At 47.0% G+C, this 22,198-nt stretch overlaps 1 protein-coding gene across 1 annotated transcript in view; it reads right to left on the reverse strand.

Annotated features, from left to right (window-relative positions):
• Positions 1-354: 354 nt before the first annotated feature.
• Positions 355-22,198, reverse strand: part of KIF3C (kinesin family member 3C) — a 37,492-nt gene continuing 15,648 nt past the window's right edge. The window contains exons 2-8 of the mRNA XM_045549197.1: positions 17,187-17,288; positions 16,403-16,525; positions 14,832-14,950; positions 14,269-14,385; positions 3,414-3,522; positions 3,083-3,255; positions 355-2,851 (exon numbers count right to left, since the gene is read on the reverse strand). Of these exons, the coding sequence (XP_045405153.1) occupies positions 2,758-2,851; positions 3,083-3,255; positions 3,414-3,522; positions 14,269-14,385; positions 14,832-14,950; positions 16,403-16,525; positions 17,187-17,288 (837 nt within the window). The 3' untranslated portion in view covers positions 355-2,757. The remainder of the gene's footprint in view (positions 2,852-3,082; positions 3,256-3,413; positions 3,523-14,268; positions 14,386-14,831; positions 14,951-16,402; positions 16,526-17,186; positions 17,289-22,198) is intronic.

Consider the following 22,198-nt stretch of genomic DNA (forward strand, 5'->3'; position numbering starts at 1 on the left):
CAATGAGGACCAGAGAGGGTATGACATTGACAGTTAATCTGGACACCACCGAGGTGGTTCTGAAATCTGCTAATAGCTCAGAATTAACTGGCTGGGGATTGCTTGCCTAGAACACAAACAGCTGCTGCCACAGCCCTGGCACTGACTCCCGACCAGAGCCTGGGACCTGCCCCTCAGCCTTGCTGGACAAACAGACCCCCTTTTATTAAGTGGCCAGTTCTTTTCCAAGGTGCTGATGATGCAGCTGGGCTCCCAATACTCTGGAACCTCTCCTGGAGAAGGAAGTAAGAGAGAGAAGGGAAAAAAATGAAAAAGGGAGTAAAAGTAGGAAGAGAAGGCAAGCAACCAACTCCGTGACGATACTCATTCCTTTATTGTCGACTGTGTTAATTTGAACAAGGCGGGGCCTGCAGGCTGCTGGCCGCACCGAGCTGCAGGTGCGTTTCAGTCAACAGAGAGGCCGCCGTCCTAAGCCAAGGGGACAGAGGGTAATGTTTTATATATATACTTATATATTACATATGTCCCATATAGTCATATGTATAGAGTGACAAGAATGGGCCACTGCATTAACTGTTGTCCTAAATAAAGACCATAGCAACAGACATGGAAATTTGGTCCTAATCAAGGCCCTTACTTTGTCAATCAATGTTTGATACATCAAAAGGAAAAGGAGAGAAAGAGAGACAGAGAGACTGAGATCCAGCCACTCCCGGTGGCCCTGTTCCCAGCATGTCTTACGCTGAGAGTGGAGAGTCCCTGTGGAGGTAAACACGCGCACAGACACGCACACACGTACACACGTACACAAAACTGCAGGAAGGAGCTTCTCCTCTGACCATACCTCGGGCCCAGCCCTCAGACTGGGGTGGTGAAGTGGGTATATTGTGCTATAAGACCGTGAGGGAGGAGTGACAAGACAATGTAGGGTCAATGTGTCCAAGTGATGAATGGGGCGATACGTGCTGCTTCGTCCACACAAGAGAAAGAGGTCAGTGGGAGGGCCGCTCCATGCAGCCCTGGAGGTCTCCCTGTGCCCAGGCTGCCTGGGGAATTTCTACACACCACTCCTGTCCCAGCCACAGCCGAACCTCTCATCTGAATCCTGAGTCTCAAATAATCTCTTGGGCTCTGATGAAAACTGTGATTTCCTTGAAGGACAGGAGCAAATGGCAATTGGGTGCCTCAAGCATCTGGTCCAGTAATGACAGCAGAAATGACAGCATCACAGACTTAAACCAAACCAAAGCTTGATCCTCAAAGCAGGACTTGGAACAGTGCAAGAAGAGTTCATTTCCCGAAGGAAAGAGAGTAACTCCCACTGCCACCTCCCACACAGCAAATTTCAGGCAGATCAGTCAGTCTCATGCCTTTACCCCAGTGACAGAACTACTCATATTCTAGGAACGAGAGACCCCCACTGTCAGAGCTTTTGAAATCCCAACTCATTTGTTTGCCTTCGTGCTTACCTCTTCACCCCTCCACCAAAATAATATACTTATTATAAAAAGTAAGTCAATGAAAATTAATTTTTTTTTTTTTTTTTTTTTTTTTAGAAATTTACTTATCACTTGAGATACCTGCAGACATTTTGAGCTGTCACAAAGGAAGGTGAGCAGTAACCCCCTTGGGACCAATGTGCACAACTGGCAAGGAAAGGATCAGTTTTCAACAAAACAGTACCCAAAAGATGTGATTCAGAAACAGGGGTAATAGGCAAAGCTGGAAAAGATTGTGTCTGGGTCTCTGCTTCCTGTGCTCAATGAAGGAGAAAAGCAACAGATTTTAATACCTTTGTTTAGCCAGGGGTGAGGAATGACATTAACTCCTTGCACTGCAACTAGGATCTAGGCAGCCCCAGAGAGAAATGAGCAAACAGAAGGAGCGGCATCCCAAAAATGGGGACTTGGCTTGAAGGCTTGTTGACCAAAGTTACTTCTCAGAGGGGACAGAAACAAAGAGACCTAGAGGAGGGACTTCCCTTGATGACTGTCCAAGTTGTCTCAATTACTGTTCCATTTCCTGCAGGTCCCACGGCGGCAGCAACCAGTTGGTTTGCAATTCCCATCCAAGGGCTGAGAAGGTGGGCAGGAGGCAGAGTTTGGGAAGCCGTGAGTTCTTGCCAAAGCTGAAGAGCATGGGCCATGTTGGTGAGGTCGTTCACATCCTTGAAAAGGAGCCCGAGAGGCCTAAAGAGGTTGTTTGAGGCCCAGAAAGTGGAGAGTGCAGCTCTGTCCACCGGGAGCATAGGACCAACACTGTCAGGATGTCCCCTGTCCGCAGTGGACACGGAGCAGTTTTCTGGTCCCAGAAAGTGCTTAGGGGCTGCTCGCCGTCAGCGTGGGAGGAGATGGAGGTTATGGAGTGAGACAGGTAGAAAAGGTACTGTCTTCTCAGGCACTGGCCACCTTCCCTTCCGGGGGCAGCCGACACAGGGAGAGAAGTCTGAGGTCTGACTGGGGGTGTCTAAAGTCAGAAGAAAAGGAGGCTACGCAGTGACCACGGCAGGCCCAGAGAACTCAGGCCAGGGCATCGCCCCCACACAAGCTGAGCTCCACGAATAAATAACACGAATTAAATAAAGGAGGTGGAGGAGAGCAGGCAGAGGCGCCGTCTGCCAGACCCTCACCCCTGCACACGCACGCACACGCACATGCACACACACGCACACGCAAGCGGCAGATGAGATGAGCCGGGGTTGGCTACCCCATCCCAGGAGTCCGTCGGGTGGGCAGCCTGATGTGAAGGTTGTCACTGTCACTCATGGTCCACCACTGTCGCAGGGCACGGAGAAGCGGAGGCCAGGGAGGCATGTGCGGTGGAGGGTGGAGGCCGCTGAGGACTCTGGCACCTGGGTGGGGGGGATGAGGCAGGTGAAGGGAGAGGTCAGGGAAGGGCAGGAAGCAGGAAACGGAAGCCTTTCCTTCATCCCGATGCTGTAGGAACCCCTCCCACAGCCCCAGTCACCTCTCACCCTTCGTGTCCTTTGGGGCACAACCAAGACCCTCTTCAGCCTCAACTAGCCCCTGCAGTCCCCTGGCCTCCTGAGTCCAGTGCTCACTCTGACCACAGTGGTACTGACCAGGATCTGGACTTTCGGACTTTAGATGTGGAAGGTCTTTCCAGAAAGCTGTCCAACCGCATGAGCCTCTCCATGTGTAGTGCACGAGGGTCTTGTTCTTGGTCATGAGAGAATTCCATCTCAAAGACAGCTGGAGGGGACACGTCCAACTCCAAAAACATTATGTTTTCAGCCTGTGATGGGAACAGCATGCTAGACATTAGCAGCGGCCCCAGTGACTATGTCTTTCAGACACATCTTGAGTGTAGCACGGGTGATGAGGCCGTTAGAGGCCGTGGAGGCTGTGAGCATCCCCTCCCTCAGACTCGTCCTATATTTCCCAGCTTCTTACCCTGTACCGGGGGTGGGACCCCATTGCCATGGCAACCCGAGCGTACTGGCTGATAGGTCTCTTGTAGCCCACTGCAGACGTCGGCCGTTTCTTCATTTGGCTGTTATTGCTGTAGGGAAGAGGCTGTATTAGAATGGATTTCCTTTGGACACAAAGGGCAAATGATATCATGAGGAACTAAGTATCACTCAGGTAGCCAGGACCCTGCAGACTGCAGGTTCTGGCATTTTCTTCTTGCTCTAATACAGCCTGATAACTGAAACTAGTGGAGTAGTCCCCCTGATCCGTGGTTTCAGTTACCGTGGTCTGAAAATAGGTGAACATAATACAATAAGATATTTTTAGAGAGAGAAAGAGAGATCACTTTCACATAACTTTTATCACAGTATATTGTTATAATTGTTCTATTTTATTATTATTGTTGTTAGTCTCTTGCTGTGCCTAATTTATATATTACAGCTTATCGTAGGTATGTATGTATAAGAAAAAAACATATGTAGGGGGCAGTACTATCCACAGTTTCAGGCATCCACTGGGGGTCTTGGAAAGCATCCCTGCAAATAAGGGGACCACTATGTAGCATAAAAGGCACACATTTCTTCACTCTTCTTGCTCTAATTTGTGTGTGTGTGTGTCAGGGCCTCACTATGCTGTCCAGCTGGTCTTGAACTCCTGGGCTCAAGTGATCCTCCTGCCTCAGCCTCCCAAGTAGCTGGGACTACAGGCATGCGCCACCATGCCTAGCTAATTTTTTCTACATATTTTTAGTTGTCCAGCTAATTTCTTTCTATTTTTAGCAGAGAGGGGGTCTTGCTCTTGCTTAGGCTGGTCTCGAACTCCTGACCTCGAGTGATCCTCCCACCTCAGCCTCCCAGAGTGCTAGGATTACAGGGGTGAGCCACCACACCTGGCCTATTTTAAATTATTTTAAAAAGATGTTTATTGGTGCGATTTAAGACTTAGCTCACAGAAACCATCCAAGTACCTGGATCCATCAGACCTGAGATATTTATTGAGATTTTAATACACAGTAGTTTCTTCAAATGTGTAGAATGTTTCATTCCTTTGCAGTAGTTCAAAGTTGAGAAATCATTTGAGAACTGAAATGCAGGATAGCACATAATAGGAACTTAATAAACACTTGGTGAGATTGCTCTTTTTTTCCCCATAAACATTTCCTGTATTGTCAGAGCTGATTAAGAACACCTTCATCATTTAAGGATCCATTATTATGCCTTAAGGAGAGATATTGTACTCAGGGTAGAAGACACTTGTGTATTGGATGCATCCACCAACCTTCTCTTTGGTTTCCCTTTTTTGGGCTTCTGTTACTGAAAACAAATTAAATGATTCAAATCTTACATGTCCCAGACAATTACCCATGTGTTTTTGCTTCAGAACGTGCTGCGGGAGCTTCCACCGGCCTGCTCCCAGGGGTGCTGAGACAGTGGGCCCCCCAGCGGCGCTGCTTATTGCCGGACCCTGCCGGCAGCTTGCCTTAGTCCCAGGGGTCAGGGGTCAGTGACTCTCACCTCCATCACACTGCAGCTACCTATACTCGGAGGTGGCGCCGCCACAGCTCTCCCCTACCAGGCTGACTCCAATTTTAATTTAAAAAAAATTTTTAAAGTGAATATTTTTTGATCCAAATTCCCACTCCTAGAATTTCCCTAAGGAAATAATCAGAGATTATTAATAATCAAAGACAAACATTTATGTGGAGAGGTATTTGCCGAAGCATTATTTACAATTGCGAAAAATTAGAAACAACCCAAATGTGCATCGATATGGACCAGGTAAATTGTTATTCAGTCATGTGAAGGAATATTATATAGTCATTATGATTTTTGTGTGGCTCTATGTATATATGGAAAGAATTCCACAACATATTAGATAAAAAGACAAATAAGATGAAATTTTTTGTTTTGTTTTTAAGGAAATGTGTGCATATGTGTGTATGCTTAGAAAAAAGTCTCGATATTCAACAAAATGTTAACAATTATTATTTTTGGATTGTGTGATTATGGGTGATTTTTATTTTCTTTATGCCTCTCTGCAATATCTGAAATTTTTTTTGGAATGAATACATATAACTTTATATCTAATGAATTATTTCAAATGTTTAGAAAAGTATTGGAAATAATATAGACCTGTATGCCTACCATCCAGTTGGTCAAACCTTAACATTGTGTTATATTTATGTCAAATCTTTTTTTTTCAGTCCTGAACTTGATACTGCACCAAATCTTTTTAAAGAAATAAAATTTGGATATAATTTTTTTTGGTTGATTTTTTTTTTTTTTTTTTGAGACAGGTCTTGCTCTGTTACCCAGGCTGGAATGCAGTGGTATCATTGTAACTCACTGCAACCTCAAACTCCTGGGCTCAATAAATCCTGCTTCAGCTTCCCGAGTAACTGGAACTGCAGGTGTATGCCACCATGCCCAGCTAATTTTTCTTAGTTTTTGTAAGGATGGGGTCTTGCTATGTTCCTCAGGCTGGTCTCGGTCCTGACCTCAAGTGATCCTCCTCCCTCGGCCTCCCAAAGTGCTTGGATTACAGGAGTGAGCCACCGCGCCTGTCCTGGATATAGTTTTTAAGCTTCCCATTTCTCCTCCTCCCAGAGCTAATCACTCTCTTGAGTTTGGTGCTTATCAATGTCTGCATGTTTTTATACTTAGTTTTATTTGTGGGTGTTCATAAACATTATATATGCTATTCATATGTCTATTTCTAAATTTTGAACTGTATGGTATATGGTACTTTTTTTGTGCTCAACATGTTTTTTTAGATTTATCCATGCAGCTCTAGGTTATTAAAGTTTAACTACACTATGGGCTTTTAATATATATATATATATTTTTTGGTAGAGACAGGGTTTTGCTATGTTGCCCAGGCTGGTCTCAAATTCCTGCTCTCAAGCAATCCTCCCACCTCGGGCCCCCCAAAGCACTGGGATTACAGGTATGAACCGCTGTGCCAGGCCTCAATATATCATTAAATATGTGTGTGTGTATTTTTTTCACCTGTTCCTGGGCATCTAGGTGGATTCTTTTTTTCTTCTTATTAAATACAGTGTTGCTGTGAACATTTCTATACAGGTATCTTCATGTATATATTCAATGTTTTCCCTAGGGCACATACCCAGAAACAGAACTGTTGCATTGTAGGGTATATGCGTTTTCACCTTTACTAGATATTGCCAAATTGCTTTTCAACGTGGTTACACCCATGAAAGTTTCCATTGCTGTATATGCTAGCCAACTCATGATATGTCAGACCTTTTACTTTCAGCAATTTGATAAGTGTGATATATTACTTTTATCATACAAAAGACACAAAAAAAGGAAAAGAAAGAAAACAAGAAAGCCATTTCTATTTTTAAAACTAAAAGCATGCAGGTTTTAGAGCGAGCCAGACTGGGTTTAAATGTTGGTTCTGCCCCTGAAAGCTTTTACCTTAGGAAGTGGCTTACTATCTCCGAGCCTCAGATATGTCATCCCTATCGTACAGAATTGCTGATATTAAACAAGACAACCACTTAGCAGAGTACACCGCAGGGCTCAACACATGGCAGTTGTGATTATGATTTATTCCCAATTCCACTTGCTAATTTCAAGTAGGGATACAAATGAAATGAAATGAGCAGTGAAAAAAGTCAAAAGGCGACAGTTGGAAGGCAGAAGAGAAGAAACAGGCTGCGTAATTCTCAGATAGGACATCCTGCCCTTGAACAGCAGAACAAGCTGTGCAGAAGCCGCCAGAACAATGCCTGCCTTCTGCAGAGGGAGGGATGAGAAATAACATTCCATAGTGCTGTTTCTCAAGCATATAAAAGAGTGCTGGACCCCACTTGGGGGTCCTTGCTGACCCTCTCTATAGATGAAAACAGGAATGAGAAGGCTCTAGAAGCCCCAGCTGGCTTTGCAGCTGTGGAGTCTGTAGGATGGTGGGAGGTGTGCCCGTGGGGACAGGCAGCCTCAGTGACAGTGGCAGCAAGGGGAGAGTCTGCTGCAGATGCTGCCGGAAGTGCAGGGCCATCCCCTCTAGGAGGAGAGTGGGAAAATTAGGAAAATAATAATTTATTTGCTATGTATCTCATTTGAACTTAACAACCTCCTGAGGTGTGGTCAGGGAGACTACGGCTTAAAAAGACTAAGTGCCTTTGGTGGCCAAGGTCAGACAACCAGGGAAAGACTAGGAATCTGAACCTTCCCAAGTGCTCTTTTTATGATGATGTGCTGTCTCTCCGGAGCCCTCTGGGAACTGGGGCCAAAGAGTGTCTCTGAAAGCTCAGGCTCTGGGAACAGGACAGAGGGGCACGGCTGGGCAGGCAGAGCAGCGGAGCAGCGTGAGTTGGCAGCCTGACCCAATAAAGATGCCAGGGCTATTCTGGGTGGCATGTTGGGGAGCAGGGGCTGGGGGAAGGGAATGTGTAACTGGGACACCAAACCTGCCATCCACTCCCTTTTCTGCCTCGGGCCTACTTTCCACGATCGATCCCTCTGTAGCAAGCAGGTTGTGGCTGACAGCCACATAAATGGGCCTGCCTTTATCCTCCCCTCCCAACAGGAGCCCTCAATAACAGTCATCGTGTGCTTAGTAGATCCTAAGAGCTCTCCTAGGACCCTCCCTCCACAATTGGCTGCTGTTACTTTTTTCCCCTTAATATTAAAAAGTCATCTTCAGCTTCATCTCGGGGGTTGACACCATTCTCATTCCTGGCTCCATTTGATCCTCACTTTCCTCTCTTGTTCTGAAAACAGGCGTCCAACACCATCAGGCACGTTTCCTTCCAGGCCCCTCATGTGCATTCAGCACAGCATATCAGACTCTGCTCCAGGGTCCAGCGCCCTGTCCCCACCAGTCAGCTGTCCACCCTGCTCCACGGCACCGCGTGTCTGAACCCTCGCTCTGCCCATTTCCCCTTCTTGCTGCCCAACCCCTGCCTGGGAAGCTGCAATTTCTCCCTGTTTCAGAGTCTCTTCAACTCTCACAGGCCTGTGAAGAAATCTAGGGACTCAACGCAGAGTTAAGAATGTTCTTATTAAGGTAAATGTTGCCTCTGTGACAAAACTAGCTTAACTTTCTCTCCTGATTCTATTTAGAGCAAGGAATGCTCTCTCTCTAAACTCAGAGGCAGTCTGAATAAAAAATCAAAATCTAAAACAAAAACAAGCCGAACTGCTCTTCTATGGCACGTCTAAGGGATAGAGGCAGACTGGTTTCTCTGGGGTCCTCATAAACATAATATTGGCTTGTCAGTATGACTGTGCAATACTAGCACACAACTACTTACTGATCATCTGTTCTACGCCAGGCACAGGCCTGGAACCTTACACACATTATTTCACTTCAACCTCTACAATCCTGCAAGGTACTGATTTTGTTTTTTGGTTTTTTTTGAGACAGAGTCTTGCTCTGTCACCCTGGCTAAAGTGCTCTGGCATCAGCGTAGCTCATAGTAACTTCAAACCCCTGGGCTCAAGTGATCCTCCTGCCTCAGCCTCCCAAGTAGCTGGGACTATAGGTGTGCACCACCACACCTGGCTAATTTTTCTATTTTTTGTAAACAGGGTCTCACTCTTGCTCAGGCTGGTCTTGAACTCCTGAGCTCAAGGGATCCTCCTGTCTCCACCTCCCAGAGTGCTAGGATTACAGGCATGAGCCACTGCACCCGGCCAAGGTACCTATTATTATTCTCATTTTACGGGTGAAGAAATTCAGGTTCAGAGAGGATAAAAAGACTTTCTCAAGCCTCTAAGTAAGTGCAGAGCAGGGACTAGAATTAGAATATTCTAAATCCAAACTCCAGTCTCTTTCTACTGCACCGTGATGCCTTTGCAAAGAATCTAGGGTGGCTGGGGGTTGCCAAGGCCAAAGAGCTCAAGTTACAATAGAATTTTGTGAACCATAAACCACGGCTATGAACATAGCCAAATACATAACCCTTAGAAGAAAATTTTGTATAAACACAATTAAAAATAAAGTCTACTGTGAGAAATTAAAAATAAAGTCATACTTACAAAGTAGTTATTGCTGGAACTGGTTGCAAAAATGTTTTTTGAAAGTAATTTTAATACAAAATTGTTTGTGATTCTGAATATGATACCTCACCTGAAATTATTTCGTATCAACTAGTGGCTGCATAGAGATAGTGCAGAAAAAAGAGAAAGGGACAGTCTTCCAAAATGAGTTGATAACGGGCACGTCTCAAGAGTTGCCTGACAATAACTCCTTGTTCTAGAGAGAGGCACGGGTAAGAGTGTGGGGTAGATGCTTGCAGCTGGAGTAGGAGGAGGGAGAATGGTTGCCCAACAAAAGCTTTCTAAAGGGACAGCGCACCCTTAGGTAATTTCTTTCAATGTTTTTTCCTCTCCCTTTGAGCAGCCTTCAGCATTCTCATCCCCAGAATACCACAGGCCAAAGTAAAGCAAAATATTCTGCATGGAACAATGCCCCAATTAGCTAAATGTGCTTTGGAGAGAAAGAGCTTTTCTGTTTGAGTTTTAGGCCTGATTAAGTTATGTTGCAAATGATGGTTTCCAATGCTCCAGGGAGCGGGGAAGCTCAGACCCCCTGGCTCCCTGAAACGAGGAGAGCTATGTTCAAGGACCTGCCTGCCTTCACCCTTCAGCACTGAAATGAGGGACTTGGGGCAAGTGACCTCAGAGATCCCGGCCAGCAACCCCTGCTCCCTCCTGCTGCCTTCCCAGCCCCTTCTGCTGCATCACAATCACAACTGGGATTTCAATTATGATGGAATTCTTTCTACTTTATTCTAATCACTACTGCTTTAAAAAAAAAAAAAAGGAATTTAAAAAACTTGTTTCACATAAAAGTTCCTAGATCCATTTTTACTTTTTTGTCTTTTTCTTATTTTTTTAAAGTTCTGAAATAAATACTACATATTGCAGATTGCAGTTCATCAGACATAGCAAATTGAATGGTAGCAAAAAAAAGGAGAGAAAAAATAGTCGTGATTACCTGATCTTTTTTTTTTTTTTTTTTGAGACAGAATCTCTCTCTGTTGCTCCAGCTAGAGTGCAGTGGCATCATCATAGCTCACTGCAACCTCAAACTCTCAGGTTCAAGTGATCCTCCTGCCTCAGCCTCCAGAGTAGCTGGGACTACAGGTATGCACCACCACAGCCGGCTAATTTTCTCATTTGTTGTAGAGATGGGGTCCACTATGTGGATCAGGCTGGTCTTGAACTCCTGGCCTCAGATGATCCTCCCACTTCAGCCTCCCAAAGTACTGGGATGACGGGCATGAGCCACTGTGCCCAGCCCTGGCCTAGATTTCTTAATAAGTATTTTTGAAGTAATTTATTTCTTGGAATCCTTTTGTAGAGCAATCTGTAGTAACTGTGCACATAATTTACAATTAAGGACAACAGAGAACATGGTATATCATAATTACCTTAATATCTGTTACCCTTACCCAGATACAGTCTGAATATGTTCTGTTTATACATACTCTGTCATTATTCCAAGCAGGTACATATTCTGTATGAAACAGCATGGATGACCAGGAACAGTGGCTCATGCCTGTAATGCCAGCGATTTGTGAGGCTGAGGCAGGAGGATTGCTTGAGGCCAGGAGTTCAAGACCAGCCTGGGCAACATAGGGAGACCCTGTGTCTACAAAATTTAAAAATTAGTTGGGCATGGTGGCATGCACCTGTAGTCCCAGCTACTTGGGAGGCTGAGGCTTGAGTCCAGAGTTCGAGGCTGCAATGAGCTATGGTGATGCCACTGCACTCCAGCCCCAGCAACAGAGCAAGACCCTGACTCAAAAAAAAAAAAAAATACATGGTTAAGTGGTGAATAAATTTAATGATAATCTTGCTCTGTCACCCAGGCTGGAGTGCAGTGGCACGATCATAGCTCACTGTAGCCTCGAACTACTGGGCTCAAATGATCCTCCTGCCTCTGCCTTCCAAAGGGCTGGGATTACAGGTGTGCGCCACCACGCCAGCCTACATTTGCAACATAAAATTTTCAGTGAACAGAGTCTAATTGGGATTCATCTAGAGGAGCCGCCAATATGAACCTGCAAATGCAGGCTTGGGAGCAACTACACACAAATTTAAGTTAAAGAGCATGTGTATTGGGACTGATTCTTTCCAAAGAATCACAGGAAAGAAAATACAGAGGTGAGCTAAAGCAAGAGGCATCTGAGGAATGACTAGTTTTCTGGTTTTCCAATGGCAAAGAAAACCCTGAACCCTTCTCTCTGTGGATGACTCTCCTTGCTCAGGAAGGATGGTGGGAGGAATCAGAGAGAGGAAAGGTGGGAGAAGAACATCAACTGTCCTTTGCCTGTCGCCAGCAACACTGTAGCCGAGGGCTTTTGGGGCATACATTAGAATGCCTAAAGTGCAGAAATTTGCCTTTAAAGCAGAAGATAGGGATAAAAAAGACAATAGGCTAGAAATGACAACAGTTAAACAGTAAAGAAGGATCAGTATTTTGGCAAGCTTATTTCTTTTTAAAAAGTTTTGCTGGTATCTACTCTAAAAATTATTTCAAGTGTGCTATTTTAAGATAGCTATTTTAATTTTTTAAAATCTGTGAATGGTTTCTCAGCATATGCAAACCATTTTATTTTTGCAAAAAAAAGAAAAGTTTACGCGTAGGAAAAAAAAGATGGAAAGTTCCTATCCAAATGTTAGCAGAGGCTACCACTAGCTGGGTGGAATTTTCATTTTTTCAATATTTATCTAAATTTTCCATAACAAAAACATATTGTGTTTGCAAATGAAGTAAGAGTTGTCTAAAAGGAAGACAGTAATTTTTTTTTTTTTGAGACAGGGTCTCGCTTTGTTGTCCCCGGCTAGCATGCAGTGGCGTCATCATAGCTCACTGCAACCTCAAACTCTCAGGCTCAAGTGATCCTCCTGCCTCAGCTTCACGAGTAGCTGGGACTACAGGTGCATGTGACCATGCCTGGCTAGCTTTAAGAAAGTAAATTTTAAAAATACATAAATAAAGAATGGGAGTTCATATCATTATGCAGAAAGCTCATCTTAACTTCAGGCAAAGCACCCACCACCCACCTGCTTTGGGTCTGGATCACAAGCTTGAGGCAGTCAAGTCAAAATTGCAGGAGAACATTTTGAGAAATGAGTAACTCCTCTGAAGCAAGAAACTGCAAAACTCAAATCAAAATCCCTTCTCAGTTCCAGATTAAAGGAGGATAAAGAGGCATAACAATCATGTGAAATGCATGATCTCATTTGGGGAGGGAGGGAAATTGCCATAAAAGGCATTACTGTGAAATCCGCAAAAATTTAATATTGCCTATATTATTATAGTATTGTGTCAATATGAAATTTCCAAAATTTGATCATTGTACTATGATTATGTAAGAGAATTTTCTAGTTCTTAGAAAATACAGGTAAAGGGTCAGGAGGTCTGCAATTTAATCTCAAACGGTTGAGGGGAAGGGGGAATTAGTAAAGATATCGTAAAATGTTAAAAATTTGGTGAAAGGTATGTGGGAATTCTTTGTACTATTCTTGCAATTCTCATATTTCAAAGTAAGAAGTTAACACATGCCTTCTTAGAGCCTCTCTCAGCCCATATCTAGTTGAGTTTGTTGACGATACTACTGCATCCAATGTAAATAAATTCCTCCACCTGCAAACTTTCAACTCAAGAAATTTTCCAAGCATAAAATAACCCTACAGAGCAGAAGCCTCCAGCAAAAGGCACTGAAGGAGTGGTTTTCAAGCCTGAAGTGGCTTCACTTCAGAATAACCTGAACACTTTGGAGGAAACAAACACAAAACATAAGTCCTGGGATCCACCCAGGACCCTTTGGAGGTCAACTAGCTGGGCTAGATAATTCTAGCTGCAGCCAGGATGGAAAATCTCTGCATTGAATGATGTACTACTGAGAATCTCTACTTAGATTGGAAAAGTGGATTGTAAGCCCAAAGCTGACACCGCTGAAAAGTCCTCTCCTTGAACTTGCCACTTACAAACTTGTGTGGTGTCACCTTGGTTAGGATCAGCCTTTCAGAAAGTAGATGAAGTAGGCATCTATTGCTCCAGTGAGAAGCTGTAGACCTCTTGCTAGCTTCCCATCCTAGCTTTTGGGAAGAATCCTGTCCTATCTTAGCATTAATATTCCTAGGATGGAGAGAGAAAAGAATCTCGGAGGATGTGTGTGTGTGTCCAGCTTCCTCAGGGCCTCTGTATACAGATTTGCAAGTAAGGGAGTGTTGCTGTTGAGCTGTTCTTCGTGGCCACCAGCAGAGGGAGCTGCACACCTAGCCAATGGACGCAGCCACCCCTCAGCGCTAGGATGTGGAAACAGGTGGAAATGCTGAATCACCCAGATGAATGGGGGCTAGGATTGGATCACACCTCTATCCTTCCATGATCTGATTACTTCTCTGTATTTCCCACTGGACTGTGAGCTCAGACCATGTCTGATTTAACCACTGTCTGCAGAGGCTCGCACAGCACCCAGCACACAGCAGTGCTGGGCAGGTATTAACTATGGTTGCTATTTCTGGCAGGTGACAAATGAGTATTCACCAGAACTGGCCACATGTTAGCAATTTCTAGGATTGTCAAGAGGCTGAGATGCTCTCCCTCTCCTCGCCAGACCCCTCACAGGGTATTTTCTACATCCTGGGCCAATGAGACACTCTTTTTTCCAGAACGCCCTTCCTTCCTAGAGACCTCTACAAATTAGATCCTAAGAAATCCATCCCCCACTTGCTCTCCCCCAACCTTTCCCCAATCCACAGAACATCTGTCTCACTGCAGGCAGGGCCGCAGGTCCCTCACCACCCGACTTACAAGGCCCTCGGCCCAGACCCCTGGGTTAGAGACTCACGCTCCAGCTGGCACCAGCGGCTGGAACTTCCACTGCTCCTCCTCACAGTCCAGGAAAAGCCGGTTCATGATCTTGTTCTTCTCCTCAGGAGGAATGAAGTTCTCGATGATTAGGTACCTGGGAGCAGGCAGGAAGCAGAGACGGGGAATTGGGGGAGTGAGAGACCACACGGTGCATGTGAAGCTTGAAGGATTGGAAGCGACAAGCCGAGAGGCAGAGGGACCAGGGGGAAAACCAAAAAGCTGGGGGGAAAGGATCCCTATAGAAATACGAGAGCTTGAAAATCACTGCTTCTCACGCAAAGATTGTAGCCTCGGGGCCTCTGGAGTTACTGTTGGCCCAGCATGTACTTTGGGGGGTTCATCAATACAGGCAGAGTAGGCAGAAGAAACTTCACATCGGGGGCCCATCCCTCAACGCTCAGATGTGTTTTATTCTTTAGGGACCCACAGGTGCGCGGACAGTCAGAATGGGGGCTGCAGGAAGGAGAGGAGTCTGCAGGTAGAGGCCCTGAGAAACGAGGGCTGCGCATAGGCCCCAGAAGAGAGGGAGGAGGGCCCTACTTGAGCTTGAGTTCCCGGGTCTGCTCATTCTGCGCCTCCTCCAGGTCCTGCCGCACCCGGATGTACTCGTCATGTTGGTCCTGGATCTCTGCCTTCACCGCCTGCAGCTTGGCGTAGAGCTGGGAGGGGACAGGTGCACCTCAGAGGCTGCCCACGGTCGCAGTGAGGCCCCGTCCCCTGGCCTGGGCGCCAAGGGCTGCAGGCTCAGGCCCACCAGCTCAGCCCAGGATGAGGCTGGGGACCCTTGTCTGAGCACCCCCTTGCTGCCCAACCCACCCTGAATTGGGCTGGGCTGTTTAAAGGGCCGCCCCGTACCCTGCACTGAGGCCTGTGGCCACTACCTGCTCTTTCTCAGCTGCTATCAGCATCATGCAACGTTCAAACTGGAAGGGACCCGAGGGACCTTTTGGTCCAGTACCCTCTTTTTATAGATGAGGAGGCTGAGGCACAGATTTGCTCAAGGTCACACAACTAGCCAACAGAGAGCCAGAACCAGGGCCCAGGTTTCTCTGCAGACCCGGGGCTCAGGGAGTGGGAAGCCTGGGTGAGTTTGGGAGTGACTCATCCCACTCCTTCCTCTCCAGGGGCTTTCAAAAAAGAGGGTATGGAGGGCAGCCCTGGCCATCCCGTGTCGTTCCTGACCCACTGAGCAGTGTGTCGTGGCAACTGCCATAATGGCTGGGCCTCTGCCTGGCATGCTCTAGGGCAGCCACATCAGCAGCCCTGAAGGCCCTCCAGGTCCCTCCCGGAGACCAAGCCGGACCTTGCTGCTTCCTGCCCTAGACCCTCATCTCATGCGCACATCTTCCCCTTGCCAGGGACTTTGTGGCGTCCTGGTGGCCAGATATTCTCATCCCTTCATGTCCTTTGTTTTTTTTGAGACAGAGTCTTGCTCTGTTGCCTTGGCTAGAGTGCCGTGGCGTCAGCCTAGCTCACAGCAACCTCAAACTCCTGGGCTCAAGCAATCCTCCTGCCTCAGCCTCCCGAGTAGCTGGGATTATAGGCATGCACCACCAAGCCCAGCTAATTTTTTCTATATATTTTTAGTTGTCCAGATAATTTCTTTCTATTTTTAGTAGAGACGGGGTCTCACTCTTGCTCAGGCTGGTCTTGAACTCCTGACCATGAGTGATCCTCCCTCCTCGGCCTCCAGAGTGCTAGGATTACAGCCCTGAGCCACCTTGCCCGGCCCCCTTCATGTCCTTGAGGGCCTTATGCTCCCTGCCTGAGCTTCCCAGGCTTGAGTCTCCTTCTCAGGCCTCTTTGTACTTCCCTGGCCCTGCTCCAGGCCCAGGCATCCAAACTGTGACTCATTGGTGACACTGTAAAGAGGGAAGTTGACAACTTCCCCTGAGGATGGCAACCCTGGATACTGGAAGTGACGGAGTCCCCAGCCTATCGGCCCACCCTGGCCAGGAGAAAAGGCTCTATTCTACCTCCAACACCAAACTCCTGCCTCCCCTGCTCCCCACCGCAGAGCCCAGACCATGTAACTCAGGGGTTCAGCAGTTCAAGCAAAGTGGGGAGGGCAGAGGCTTCTGGGCCCTCAGCACACCTTGACCCCATCTCACCTTCTTGAGTTTCTTGGTTTTGACCTCCACTTCCTGCTGCAGGGACGTGTAGGTGCCCCGGAGCTCCATGGTCTCCTCATCTCGGAGCATCATCTCCTGCTGCATTTCCCGCTCACGGCGTTTCTAGGCCAAGGGTGGGCAGGGTGGCTCAGTGGAGTGGCACATACTTGGGAGGGCCAAGGGAGCCCAGGGACCAGCTTGCTCTGCCTATTTTGGGATCTGGCTTCACTATGACCCACGTCCACTGCTCATACCCAGTCCTATGTGGAGTCTCTGGGAACCCCCCCCCACCTCTATGGCCATGAATTTGCCAGGCACTGCACCATGTGGATGGAGACCCCAGCTCTAATGGCTGGCACACTCCAGGGGCATTAGCCAAATATACAGATGCCCACCACACTGGCTTCCAAGCTGCCTCACCCTCAACCGTGCCACGGTTGATTGGTAAGACCAACAAATTGTGGTTCTTGATGATTTGGGAAATAGTCATACAGTTGGCAAAGAACTCACACTCTTGTGGAAAGCTCAGAAAGTAGCACCCAGTGCCTTGTAGAGGCTAACGTCATGGAGAGCCATCACTTCCTCTCACCCGCCAGCTGGCAGTGCCCCTGCTAGATGGAAGACCCTGGGCTAGTAGACCCGTGGGCCCCAGGGTGGCATGTCTTAGATTCTCAGCACTGCAATTCCAGGGCTCTTAAGTCCACAATGCCTAACTGCTCTACGCCCCCAAGACAAGACCTGGAGGCCATGTGCCCCAAGGGGACCTGACGCCTGGCAGCCGCACCTGCTCGGCAATCTCCTGCCTCTTCAGTTCCAGCATCTTCTGCTGCTCGTTGGTGTGATCCATGATGTTCCTACCCCCGATGAGCAGCTTGCTCTCCATGGCCTGGGGACACAGAGGGGTTAAGAGACAGGCTTTTCAAAGGGCCACAGCATCCCCAGCTGGAGAGATGTTGCTTCCCTGTTCTGTGGTCCTTCTAGGAGTGGACACAACATGTGTCCCCCATGGGGCCTCGTGGCCCTCAATGAGAATGGAGTTTTTCCCCCCAGCCTCCTGGGCCCCGACACAAGGCTTCCATTGTCAGCAGGACCATTAGGGAGGCAGAGAGGGAGCCCCTCAGGGAATATAGGGCACCTGATCTGTTTGCTTTGGATACACAGGGCAGGTCAGTTCACCAGGCCTGGAAGGAGGGTGGAGGTGGCAATCCAGTCCTGGCAACCAGAACCCAGCTGGTGTTCAGGAGGCGAGAGAGAAGATACAGTCGCTGGGCAGCCCAGCCCTTTAGCTAACTGCTTCCGACTCAGGAATACAGCTCTGAACACAGGCAGCAGGTCTAATCTCCGGATGACATGGACGGCAGAAGAAAAGTCACAGGGAGAAGACTCTGCAGTAGTTAAGGGGCAACAGGGGGCCCCAGAGCACTTGAGCTTTGGAGACGGCCTGAAAGACTTGGGTTCTACCCACTTACCCTGAGGCCGTGGGCAAGTTAATCCCTTCAGTTCTGACATCCATAGTAGTGGAACATCACAATGCTCTAAGATGGCTAGCAAACATTTGATGAGCGCTAACTATCTGTGAGGTGTTGAGCTAAACCTTTAGCAGCCATAATTTCCATCCTCCCTGAAGAGAGAGGTACTGGTCCTCTTTCCGTTTCACAAAGAAATTGAGAATAATCAGCCTAAGGTCCTGCAGCTAGTAAGTATTAACAACAAAGAGGTGAGACTCGAACCCAGCGCCCCCGCCTCACTCTGTGAGCCTTGTGCTGTGTCAGTGCTTGGCACAGACATTCAGCCAGTGCTTCTTGAATCTGAAGCTGCAATGATATCGATTTTGTGTAAACTGTGTAAATTGTGACTACATAAATGCATTTTCACTTTTGCCAGTATGAGGATGCTGTCCCAGGGCAGCCAGTTGTCCTCTGATTTCATCACAGGCCGCCTGGAGGGCTGGAATCACCTTGAGCCACCATAAGAAATTGGCTGCTTTCCCACTGGAATTTTTCCCAGTGGAACCAGCTGACCTGCTTGAGGGCTCTCAAATCAGGGGGTGCTGTCAGACTGGGGGAGCAGGCGACACTTTTGAGGGCTACATCACCAGGGACAGAGCAGGACAGGGCTAACAGTTGCTTTGGGAGGGTCAGAAGTCAGGCTCTGTGAGTGTGCCTGAGGACACTGAGCAAAGCTGGGCCAGCTAGAGCCACGAGCCTCACACCGGCCTCACGCAGCCCTGGAGGTCAAGGAGAGAAGAAGGGGCCCTTGAGCCCTTGAGTGGCTGGCTGTCCTTGCTGCCACACTGCAGCCGCCTGTGCTCCTGGTTAACAGAGTGACCAGCTACCCTGTCACCATGTCACAGACCTAAACTCATCCTGGACTCCTTCTCACTCAAGGCCGGCATCTGCACGACGCAGTGAGTGAGCACCTCTTTAAACTGGGCCCTCAGTGGCTCACCGTCCCCACTCTCGTCCCTGCTCCACACCTCACCCACCACCCACATCTGGCCAGGGGTTAAATGCCATCGAATCTGCTTCTTGGTGTGGCTCACACCATCCCCGCCTTTTTGTCCTCACTGACACCTGCTGATTTCATTGGGATCAATCCTCATGACTCGCTGGGGCCACTGCTATGGCCGCCCTGCTGCCTCAGTTTCCCCTGCCATCCACCCTCCCTGTGACACCCAGGGGGATCCTCCAAAAACACAAGTCTAAACAGCTGCTCTTCTGCTTCAGACTACTTAGTGGGCTTCTATTCCCGGCAGGATGAAACCCAAGTCCGCGGCAGTCACAGGCCCCCAGGGCCAGCCCAGCCTCCCAGTTTCCTCTCGCCGCTCACGCCTGCCCCACGTGAGCTCTGCAGTTTAGCTTCCCCGAATTCCCCGAAAGAATCCCAGCTCCCTCAAAGTGCCGTGGCATTTCACAAGTCTGGGCTCTTCCTCCCACTCCATATCCACCTGGAAAACCGCAACCTATTCTGCAAGACACAGCTTGGCTGTCTTGGGAAATGTTCCCTGATTCACTCAAAATTGCTCTTTTGGGCATCCTCAATCACCAGGGCATTTCCCACTATTTCCCCTAATAGAATCCTTGTTTACGTGCTGTCTGCCCTGTGAGCGCCTTCAGGGCAGGAATCACGCCTTACTCATATCTGAGGGTTCCTGGGGCTTAGCACAGTGCTTGGCATGTAGCAAGCGATGAGTTTGAAAAAAACAAATGGAATCCTTAGGGTAGTCCCAGGGCGGGTTGGGGTCCATCCTTTGGGCTCTCTTATCCAGAACAGGCCCAGACTCTTTATCTCAGCTTTTCCTCCTTCCACGCATCAACCCTCACTCACTGCCGAAGGCTCTGAGCACCTGGGAAACCTGGCGGGAGGGGCGGGGTGGGCGGGGAGAAAGGAGAGGAACCACACAGGGGACGCCCCTGCGGTTGTGGACCCCGGATGACCTATCGCTCTAACGGCCGGGTAACCAAGTCTTCGGGGGCCGCCCTCCCGCCTGGTCTTCAAATCTGGGACACACTTGTCCACTTCAACCCAGAGTCCTTGCATTTTCCTCAGCATTTAAGGTGACTCTAGCATTCTTCACTCTTTGCCACCTAATAAAAGACACTAGTTCTCTAACTTTGATGCATATTGGAATCACTTGGGAAGCTTTTAAAAAATCCAGAGCTAGTGAATCAGAATCTGCACTGTACTCAGATCCCCGGGTGATCTGCACACACATTAATGTTCGAAAAGGACCGCTTTAAGGGGCAGACTATTCACATCAACATTTTTTCAATGAAAGCTCAAAGAGCTTAAGTAACCCAACCAAGGTCACATCAAGGCCATTAAATTTAAATGCAGAACCCAGACCCAGGCCGGCCTGGCTCCAGAGCCCAGGCTCTCCCTATTGCAGTCATTGCGTGAGTGCTCCTAGGAGAACTTGCTAAAGGAAAGTCAGCATGTTTCCAGCAAGAGAAAATCGTGTCGGATTAATCCCTGAGAGTTCTTTCAAACTGGGACAAAATAGGTTATTACAGCACATGGGGAAGCCAGTGACCAGAACTTTGGATGCTAAAACGCTGCTGGAAAGGTTGCACATCAGAGGTTATTCAAAGTTACTTGTGGGGTGGGGGGCGGGTCAGGAGAAAGGCTAAGTGCTTTTTCATAAGGGGAAGTGGATTAGGGAAAGGAAACAGAAATAAACAGGCATTTCCCTAGATGGAAAAACGCTCAAGTGTTAAACTCCAGGACTAATCTCTGTTAGAAATTGTGCGAGAAAGAGTGCACTGGTGAAATACCCAACTTCACAGAGGCCCCCAATCCTTCCAGGTGGTAAGGTATAGGAGAATTTCTAGGCCATGTGAACTGACAAAAATGGCAGATGTGTGTCAATTACAACTTTCCATTTTTGGGAAAAGTAATCCTAACTTTACTCATTAAATGATAGCTGTGGGCAATCAGTTATAAGCCGAAAAAAGGGGGGTAGGGGATGTAATTCCCTATTGTTCCCAGAAGACAGTGGCTTAATATGCTGCCACAGCTAAAAAACTCAATAGCATCTGGCCAGGCACCATCATGAAGGCTTTTTGGAAACAAAACAAAAACCATTATACCCTTGTCTGAAACCATGATGCAGCTGAACGTGGAGGACTGTGTGTAGCTCCCCTACTGCATCTCCAGGGACATAAAGGAGAGGCAAGATCCAGGGAAGGGCAGCTAAAACCATCCCACAGCTATTATAAGAGACGTTAAAAAATAGGACTCTTTGGTCTGCAAAGACAAAGAAAGGTTAAGAGGATAAGCCTGGAAACTATACAATAAAAAAGGAGTATGAAAAGGAAAGATTCAGACTTTTCCAGTCAACCTGAGTACATAGAATAAGGGATTACACCTTGAGTTTTGAAAGCAGCAGTTTTGAGAATAAAAGTTTTATTGTTTATAAAAGGTAATACATTTATGAAATTTGTTACCTCTGTAGTTGGCACTGGATTAAATACTTAACGGTTTATTAAGGAATTCTGGGGACACATTTTTAATATTTTATTGTCTTTCCTTTCAGGAAAAAAAATGTACAAACATCAAAATAACCACAGTAATAAAACAAAATGAGAAACATCACATATTCCCTACCATGGCTAATCGCTTTCTTTCATTTCCCCTGTGTTTTACCCCTAGAGTTTTATATATGCACGTTTTTTTACCTCTAAAGATATGGTATAAATATAAGCTTATGTCCTGCTATTTTCACTTTCTCTAAGATTCAAGCATTTTTTTTACTTCTATAATGTTTATGATTATAATTTTATGATTGTATAATATTTAGAGTAGATAATCTATAATATATTTAACTTCCATTATAAGATATTTAGGTTGTTTACAATGTTTACAATAAACACCCTTGGTACATATAATTTTTTGGTTTTAGATGTCTTTCTTAGAAATTTCAGGAGTGGATAAAGGGTTATAAACATTGTGTATCTTGGAATATACTGTCAAGTTACCTTTCTAATGGTTTATATCACTTAAACTACTGTCAGCAGCAAATAATGGAACCACTTTTATTACAGCATCATAGGCATGAAGTGTTATCATTATTTTTTTTTTTACTTTTTAGAGACAGGGTCTTGTTCTGTCTCCCAGGCTGGAGTGCAGTGGTGCAATCATAGTTCACTACAACCTCGGACTCCTGGGCACAAGGGATCCTCCCACCTTGGTCTCCTAAGTAGCTAGGACTACAGGTGCATGCCACCATACCCGGTTAAGTTTTCTATTTTTTGTAGAGACAGGATATCGATCGCTATGTTGCCCAGGCTGGTCTCG

Source organism: Lemur catta, chromosome 4 (genome assembly GCF_020740605.2).
Source record: "Lemur catta isolate mLemCat1 chromosome 4, mLemCat1.pri, whole genome shotgun sequence".
NCBI classification, from domain to species: domain Eukaryota; kingdom Metazoa; phylum Chordata; class Mammalia; order Primates; family Lemuridae; genus Lemur; species Lemur catta.